The sequence below is a fragment of the Oncorhynchus nerka genome, unplaced genomic scaffold (genome assembly GCF_034236695.1).
Source record: "Oncorhynchus nerka isolate Pitt River unplaced genomic scaffold, Oner_Uvic_2.0 unplaced_scaffold_4464, whole genome shotgun sequence".
In the NCBI taxonomy this organism is placed as follows: Eukaryota; Metazoa; Chordata; class Actinopteri; order Salmoniformes; family Salmonidae; genus Oncorhynchus; species Oncorhynchus nerka.
Genome location: NW_027036837.1, coordinates 1 through 8,891, shown reverse-complemented (window position 1 = coordinate 8,891; position 8,891 = coordinate 1). Strand labels below are relative to the sequence as shown.

Here is an 8,891-nt window from a genome sequence, read left to right as displayed (position 1 = left end):
AGAATAGAGAAAGAGGACAGGAGAGGAGGAGAGAGAATAGAGCGAGGACAGGAGGAGAGAAAGACAGAGGGCAGAGAGGACAGGAGAGAGACAGAATAGAGAAAGAGGACAGGAGAGAAGAGAGGAGCGAGACAGAATAGAGAAAGAAAGGAAGACAAAATAATTAGCATTGATACAAAATGCACTGTAAAAAAAAGGGCATCTCTTTCAGGCACAGAGTTGATTTGTCACAGACGGGGGACTCATACAGCAGCTATATATACATCCAACTCATCTGACAGGTGACAGACAGAAGAAAAGTCAACATTCATTCACCCATCATTGAGGTAGTCTGTCTGGGAGCTTGGAGGAAGAAGCCAGGAGCATGTCTGTGGGGCTGGGGCCCCGGGCCTTCCATAGCCATGCCCGGCCCCTACCATGGCCGGGTAGCTGCGGTTACGGCGGATGCCTGCGTTCCAGAGCGGGGCCGAGGCCCCTATGGGACTGGTCACCACAGAAGGGCAGAAGTGGGAAGGGCGGTGGAGGCCGCTGAGGGGCCCCAGCATGGTGGGCCCCGTGGCCCCTGATAAAGAGGGGCCAGCCCCAGCCACGCTGAAGCGCTTCAGCTTGTCCACCAGCTTCAGATTGTGGACGCTGACGTCAGTCTGACACTCGCTGTCTGCTGACTCACTGCTCTGGGCCTCTGCCCTCACCTCCTTCAGGATGGAGCTGGCCGGCTTCGATGCCAGGAAGTTGTCATAGGGCGGGGCGCTGGGACTGAGTTCGAAGGGGCCCACGGGGCTGCTGGGTTTGGCACAGAGGGAGCGGTGGGTTGGGGAGTTGGGCGGCGTGGAGGGTAGGGTGTCGGGGGCCGCGGCGGTGAAGCGACAGTACCCCCCCAGTGGGGATGGAGGTGCTACAGTCTGCCCGGTCCCAACTCTGAGGGTTGTAGACTGCTGCAGAGATGCCTCGCTCCTGGAGGAGCCGCACCAGACCTCCACTAGTGCTCATGGTCTTGGTGGAGTCTCTCAGGTTGGTGAAGGACTCGGCTGCCAGGCTGAGGCGGCGCGGGGTGCAAGGAGTTGAGCAGGGGGTAGATCTGACGCTGCTGCTGCTGGTCATGACGCAGGAGGCAGTAGGGCCCGACATAAGGCTGAAAGAGGGAGATGAGAGGGATACACACAGACCGTCACACACCGCTATACAGTCAGAAATACAGTCAGCTATACTGCTATACAGTCAGCCATACAGCCATACTGCTATATAGTCAGCCATACAGTCAGCTATACTGCTACACAGTCAGCCATACTTCTATACAGTCAGCTACACAGTCAGCTACACAGTCAGCTACACAGTCAGCTACACAGTCAGCCATACTGCTATACAGTGAGCCATACCTCTATACAGTGAGCCATACCTCTATACAGTCAGAAATACAGTCAGCTATACTGCTATACCGTCAGCCATAGCGCTATACAGTCAGCCATACTGCTATAAGGTCAGCCATTCCGCTATACAGTCAGCCATACCGCTATACGGTCAGCCATACCGCTATAAGGTCAGCCATTCCGCTATACAGTCAGCCATACCGCTATAAAGTCAGCCATACCGCTATACAGTCAGCCATACCGCTATACAGTCAGCCATACCGCTATACAGTCAGCCATACCGCTATACAGTCAGCCATACCGCTATACAGTCAGCCACACCGCTATACAGTCAGCCATACCGCTATACAGTCAGCCACACCGCTATACAGTCAGCCACACCGCTATACAGTCAGCCACACCGCTATACAGTCAGCCACACCGCTATACAGTCAGCCACACCGCTATACAGTCAGCCACACCGCTATACAGTCAGCCACACCGCTATACAGTCAGCCACACCGCTATACAGTCAGCCACACCGCTATACAGTCAGCCACGCCGCTGTACAGTCAGCCACACAGTCAGCTATCCTGTTATACAGTCACAAATACAGTCAGCTATACTGCTATACAGTTAGCAATACAGTCAGCTATACTGCCATACAGTCATCCATACCGTCATCCATAGCGCTATACAGTCAGCCATACCGCTATACAGTCAGCCACACCGCTATACAGTCAGCCACACCGCTATACAGTCAGCCACACCGCTATACAGTCAGCCACACCGCTATACAGTCAGCCACACCGCTATACAGTCAGCCACACAGCTATACAGTCAGCCATACTGCTATACAGTCAGCCACACCGCTATACAGTCAGCCATATCGCTATACAGTCAGCCACACCGCTATACAGTCAGCCACACAGTCAGCTATCCTGTTATACAGTCACAAATACAGTCAGCTATACTGCTATACAGTTAGCAATACAGTCAGCTATACTGCCATACAGTTAGCAATACAGTCAGCAATACAGTCAGCAATACTGCTATACAGTCAGCTATACCGCTATACAGTCAGCCACACAGCTATACAGTCAGCCACAGTCAGCTATCCTAACAGCCAGCCACAGTGCTATAACAGCCAGCCACACTGCTATGCAATAAGCCACACTGCTATACAGCCAGCCACACTGCTATACAGCCAGCCACACTGCTATACAGCCAGCCACACTGCTATGATCCAACCACTGCCCCATACCACAGTCCCAGCCCTGCCCTATACAGTCAGCCACACAGCATACAGTCAAGCAGAAACTGTTATACAGTCAGCGAAACTGTTATACAGTCAGCTTTATAGTCAGCTATACAGTCAGCCACACTTATACAGTCAGCCACACTGCTATAGTCAGCCACACTGCTAGTCAGCCACACTGTCAGCCACACTGCTACATACAGTCAGCGATCTATACTGTTATACAGTCAGCGAGCTAACTGTTATGATCAGCTTTACGATCCAACTATACTGCCATACATTCTGCCACACAGTCAGCTATACAGCTATACCAATTCAAGCCATGCTGCTACAGTCTGCTATGCTCCTCAGCTATGACAGACACAGCCAGAACCTAGACACAATAGATCCTTCTAGAGCCCAGACCACACAATAGATCCTTCTAGAGACTAGACCACTCCAGCGCTATTCAACTAGGTTGGTGCAATCTGACCATCTCATTGATCATCAATGTTAGTTTCCTTTTTAGCACACACTGATACGAACTAATACAATAAAATGGAGCTTCCTGGTACAATGTAAATGAACTAACCAATCACTGCCCATATCAATATCAGATCAAATAGAAAACAATATTAACACCTCACTGACTATTTCATTCAGAAACCAACAGACAAATCAATGGGACACTTTGACAAGGTTATCTGGATGTTACCCCAAACACATGCTATTTCAACCCCAGATAACATTTCCTGGAAAACCCCCAAAGGAAATCAGAGACACAGTGCTAACACACCGGTAATTATACAAACCAGTGTTGTGAACACTGTTCCAAACATAGTTCTGTAAGCAATGAACACCCACAAGCTTTTAGCATCAATCATCAGACCACAATCAAGTTGTATTGTATGAATCAAGGCCAGGGCCCCATCATTATATTATGGAAGACATTTTCATCTGATCGTCATTGATTAGAGTCTCAGCCCGTTGGGGCAGAGCTGTTCTAGATTTGTTTGATTGACAGTTGGCAGGAGGGGGGTTAGAGGGTTTAGAGACCAAAGGAAGCAGAATAGTTAGAAGGGGACAGCGAGGCAGGCTTTGTTATTCCCCGGAAAAACCCCAACACTACGGAGTCAGACCCCAAATCCCCTAGTCATGTGACATGCGACAGGTCTCACCCACGGGGCGGGAGGGGGCGTGGCTCAGTGGGCCTGCTGCTCTAAATCAGCCTTCAGAACAACATGATAGAGAGCGGCTTCCTCTTCCTCATCACATGACCTGGAAGGGATGGGGGCAATTCAATACAATTCAATCATCTTTATTCAGGAGGGGCAATTATAGCTGTCAGAGAGTGGGTATGTGTTAAACACACCATGGCTCAGCCAGGGCAAAGGAAAACGTACTTGTGAACGAAATCATGACTAACTTAGTTTTTACATGAATTCATATTATTAATCTGAGTCACCATTTCCTTCAGCAATATGGGTTTATTATGATCCTCTGTATTATCATTCTCAGCCCAATGCTGAAAGCCAAGGAGGTTTCCACTGTCTGCAGTGGTAGCGGTTCACTGCCACCTAGTGGCTACAGGGGTACACTGCAGTGTCAGCATGCATCTCCAATGGCACTCTTTTCCCTATATGCTGTAGTGCACTGCTTTGGTCCAGGTCCCACAGTGGATAGGGAAGCCATTTGGGACTCCACCAGTGTGGGGTAAGAGGGTTGTCTAACCTGGGGGTGACTCTGGTCAGCTCGTCTGAGGGGTGCATGATCCGACAGGTGGTGAAGGTATAGGTGGAGCTGGTGTTGGACATGCATTTACCAGGGAAGTGGGCTGTAGACAGGAAGAGGGGGAGAGAGAGGGAGAGAGAGAGGGGAAGGGTAGAGGGTTAGTACTGGGCAGAGGTACCAACATTCTTTTAAACACAAAACTTAAAATCAAACACTCAAAGACAGAGTGGATGGTTTAAAGCTGCATCAATTGCAAAGATGAAACCGCTGTATTTTTGCCTGAAGAAGCCGTTTTAAACCACTGAAAACAATTAGATAGGCAGATAAAGGAATGACAATGATTTCAGCAGATTCCTAATATCCCAGGCATGAATTAGTGTTCCACTCTAACATAGGGATTCTCTATAGGGAACACAATGCAGGTTGAACTAAAAGCACAGGAGAGAAGTGGTGTGTTGACTGTTTGGAGCTGTGTGTGGACTCTGCAGTGTTGACTGTTTGGAGCTGTGTGTGGACTCTGCAGTGTTGAAGCTGTGTGTGGACTCTGCAGTGTTGACTGTTTGGACTCTGCAGTGTTGACTGTTTGGACTCTGCAGTGTTGACTGTTTGGACTCTGCAGTGTTGACTGTTTGGACTCTGCAGTGTTGACTGTTTGGAGCTGTGTGTGGACTCTGCAGTGTTGACTGTTTGGAGCTGTGTGTGGACTCTGCAGTGTTGACTGTTTGGACTCTGCAGTGTTGACTGTTTGGACTCTGCAGTGTTGACTGTTTGGAGCTGTGTGTGGACTCTGCAGTGTTGACTGTTTGGACTCTGCAGTGTTGACTGTTTGGACTCTGCAGTGTTGACTGTTTGGACTCTGCAGTGTTGACTGTTTGGACTCTGCAGTGTTGACTGTTTGGACTCTGCAGTGTTGACTGTTTGGAGCTGTGTGTGGACTCTGCAGTGTTGACTGTTTGGACTCTGCAGTGTTGACTGTTTGGACTCTGCAGTGTTGACTGTTTGGAGCTGTGTGTGGACTCTGCAGTGTTGACTGTTTGGAGCAGTGTGTGGACTCTGCAGTGTTGACTGTTTGGAGCTGTGTGTGGACTCTGCAGTGTTGACTGTTTGGACTCTGCAGTGTTGACTGTTTGGACTCTGCAGTGTGGACTGTTTGGAGCCGTGTGTGGACTCTGCAGTGTTGACTGTTTGGAGCCGTGTGGGGACTCTGCAGTGTTGACTGTTTGGAGCCGTGTGTGGACTCTGCAGTGTTGACTGTTTGGAGCCGTGTGGGGACTCTGCAGTGTTGACTGTTTGGAGCTGTGTGGGGACTCTGCAGTGTTGACTGTTTGGAGCTGTGTGTGGACTCTGCAGTGTTGACTGTTTGGAGCCGTGTGTGGACTCTGCAGTGTTGACTGTTTGGAGCCGTGTGTGGACTCTGCAGTGTTGACTGTTTGGAGCCGTGTGTGGACTCTGCAGTGTTGACTGTTTAAAGCCGTGTGTGGACTCTGCAGTGTTGACTGTTTGGAGCCGTGTGTGGACTCTGCAGTGTTGACTGTTTGGAGCTGTGTGTGGACTCTGCAGTGTTGACTGTTTGGAGCTGTGTGTGGACTCTGCAGTGTTGACTGTTTGGAGCTGTGTGGGGACTCTGCAGTGTTGAATGTTTGGAGCTGTGTGTGGACTCTGCAGTGTTGACTGTTTGGACTCTGCAGTGTTGACTGTTTGACTCTGCAGTGTTGACTCTACGAGTGTTGACTGGACTTGCAGTGTTGACTGTTTGAGCTGTGTGTGGACTCTGCAGTGTTGACTGTTTGGAGCTGTGTGTGGACTCTGCAGTGTTGACTGTTTGGACTCTGCAGTGTTGACTGTTTGGACTCTGCAGTGTTGACTGTTTGGACTCTGCAGTGTTGACTGTTTGGAGCTGTGTGTGGACTCTGCAGTGTTGACTGTTTGGAGCTGTGTGTGGACTCTGCAGTGTTGACTGTTTGGACTCTGCAGTGTTGACTGTTTGGAGCTGTGTGTGGACTCTGCAGTGTTGACTGTTTGGACTCTGCAGTGTTGACTGTTTGGACTCTGCAGTGTTGTGTTTGGGCTGTGTGTGGACTCTGCAGTGTTGACTGTTTGGAGCCTGTGTGTGGACTCTGCAGTGTTGACTGTTTGGAGCTGTGTGTGGACTCTGCAGTGTTGACTGTTTGGACTCTGCAGTGTTGACTGTGTTGTGTTGACTGTTTGGACTCTGCAGTGTTGACTGTTTGGACTCTGCAGTGTTGACTGTTTGGAGCTGTGTGTGGACTCTGCAGTGTTGACTGTTTGGAGCTGTGTGTGGACTCTGCAGTGTTGACTGTTTGGACTCTGCAGTGTTGACTGTTTGGACTCTGCAGTGTTGACTGTTTGGAGCTGTGTGTGGACTCTGCAGTGTTGACTGTTTGGAGCAGTGTGTGGACTCTGCAGTGTTGACTGTTTGGAGCTGTGTGTGGACTCTGCAGTGTTGACTGTTTGGAGGTTTCTGCAGTGTTGACCGTTTGGACTCTGCAGTGTTGACTGTTTGGAGCTGTGTGTGGACTCTGCAGTGTTGACTGTTTGGAGCCGTGTGTGGACTCTGCAGTGTTGACTGTTTGGAGCTGTGTGGGGACTCTGCAGTGTTGACTGTTTGGAGCTGTGTGGGGACTCTGCAGTGTTGACTGTTTGGAGCTGTGTGGACTCTGCAGTGTGTTGACTGTTTGGGACTCTGCAGTGTTGACTGTTGGGCTGTGGACTCTGCAGTGTTGACTGTTTGGAGCCGTGTGTGGACTCTGCAGTGTTGACTGTTTGGAGCCGTGTGTGGACTCTGCAGTGTTGACTGTTTGGAGCCGTGTGTGGACTCTGCAGTGTTGACTGTTTGGAGCTGTGTGGGGACTCTGCAGTGTTGACTGTTTGGAGCTGTGTGTGGACTCTGCAGTGTTGACTGTTTGGACTCTGCAGTGTTGACTGTTTGGACTCTGTAGTGTTGACTGTTTGGAGCCTGTGTGTGGACTCTGCAGTGTTTGTTTGGAGCTGTGTGTGGACTCTGCAGTGTTGACTGTTTTGGAGCTCTGTGTGTGGACTCTGCAGTGTTGACTGTTTGGAGCCGTGTGTGGACTCTGCAGTGTTGACTGTTTGGAGCTGTGTGTGGACTCTGCAGTGTTGACTGTTTGGACTCTGCAGTGTTGGCTGTTGGACTCTGCAGTGTTGACTGTTTGGAGCTGTGTGTGGACTCTGCAGTGTTGACTGTTTGGAGCTGTGTGTGGACTCTGCAGTGTTGACTGTTTGGAGCTGTGTGTGGACTCTGCAGTGTTGACTGTTTGGACTCTGCAGTGTTGACTGTTTGGACTCTGCAGTGTTGACTGTTTGGAGCTGTGTGTGGACTCTGCAGTGTTGACTGTTTGGGCCGTGTGGGGACTCTGCAGTGTTGACTGTTTGGAGCCGTGTGTGGACTCTGCAGTGTTGACTGTTTGGACGCCGTGTGGGGACTCTGCAGTGTTGACTGTTTGGAGCTGTGTGGGGACTCTGCAGTGTTGACTGTTTGGAGCTGTGTGGGGCACTCCTGCAGTGTTGACTGTTTGGAGCCGTGTGTGGGACTCTGCAGTGTTGGCTGGTTGGAGCATGTGGGGACTCTGCAGTGTTGACTGTTTAGAGCCGTGTGGGGACTCTGCAGTGTTGAGCTGTTTGGAGCTGTGTGGGAGCTCTGCAGTGTTGACTGTTTGGAGCTGTGTGGGACTCTGCAGTGTTGACTGTTTTGGAATGTGTGGGGACTCTGTAGTGTTGACTGTTTGGAGCCGTGTGTGGACTCTGCTAGTGTTGACTGGTTGGAGCTGTGTGTGGACTCTGCAGTGTTGACTGTTTGGAGCCGTGTGTGGACTCTGCAGTGTTGACTGTTTGGAGCCGTGTGGTGGACTCTGCAGTGTTGACTGTTTGAGGGCGTGTGTGTGGACCTCCTGCAGTGTTGACTGTTTGGAGCCGTGTGTGGACTCTGCAGTGTTGACTGTTTGGAGCCGTGTGTGGACTCTGCAGTGTTGACTGTTTGGAGCCGTGTGTGGACTCTGCAGTGTTGACTGTTTGGAGCCGTGTGTGGACTCTGCAGTGTTGACTGCTAAAAGCCGTGTGTGGACTCTGCAGTGTTGACTGTTTGGAGCTGTGTGTGGACTCTGCAGTGTTGACTGTTTGGAGCTGTGTGAGGACTCTGCAGTGTTGACTGTTTGGAGCTGTGTGTGGACTCTGCAGTGTTGACTGTTTGGAGCTGTGTGTGGACTCTGCAGTGTTGACTGTTTGGAGCCGTGTGGGGACTCTGCAGTGTTGACTGTTTGGAGCCGTGTGTGGACTCTGCAGTGTTGACTGTTTGGAGCCGTGTGTGGACTCTGTAGTGTTGACTGTTAAAAGCCGTGTGTGGACTCTGTAGTGTTGACTGTTTGGAGCCGTGTGGGGACTCTGTAGTGTTGACTGTTTGGAGCCGTGTGTGGTCTCTGTAGTGTTGACTGTTAAAAGCCGTGTGTGGACTCTGTAGTGTTGACTGTTAGGAGCCGTGTGTGGACTCTGCAGTGTTGACTGTTTTGGAGCCGTGTGTGGACTCTGCAGTGTTGACTGTT

At 50.6% G+C, this 8,891-nt stretch overlaps 1 protein-coding gene across 1 annotated transcript; it reads right to left on the bottom strand.

Annotated features, from left to right (window-relative positions):
- Window positions 1-481: 481 nt before the first annotated feature.
- LOC115127203 (trafficking kinesin-binding protein 1-like) lies at window positions 482-4,994 on the bottom strand. Its single transcript, XM_065014216.1, has 3 exons — window positions 4,950-4,994; window positions 4,315-4,818; window positions 482-1,132 (listed from the first exon to the last, which is right to left on the bottom strand). The coding sequence occupies exons 2-3, from the start codon at window positions 4,395-4,397 to the stop codon at window positions 736-738; spliced, it is 480 nt and encodes a 159-aa protein (XP_064870288.1). The 5' UTR covers window positions 4,398-4,818; window positions 4,950-4,994; the 3' UTR covers window positions 482-735.
- Window positions 4,995-8,891: the final 3,897 nt, after the last annotated feature.

What these genes read in the sequence shown, in the direction of transcription:
- LOC115127203 (XM_065014216.1), bottom strand. Translation starts at nt 4,397, where the DNA reads ATGTCCAACACCAGCTCCACCTATACCTTCACCACCTGTCGGATCATG. An exon ending in CTGACCAGAGTCACCCCCAG is followed by an intron (nt 1,133 to 4,314) that starts GTTAGACAACCC and finishes TCCCTCTTTCAG; the next exon opens with CCTTATGTCGGGCCCTACTG.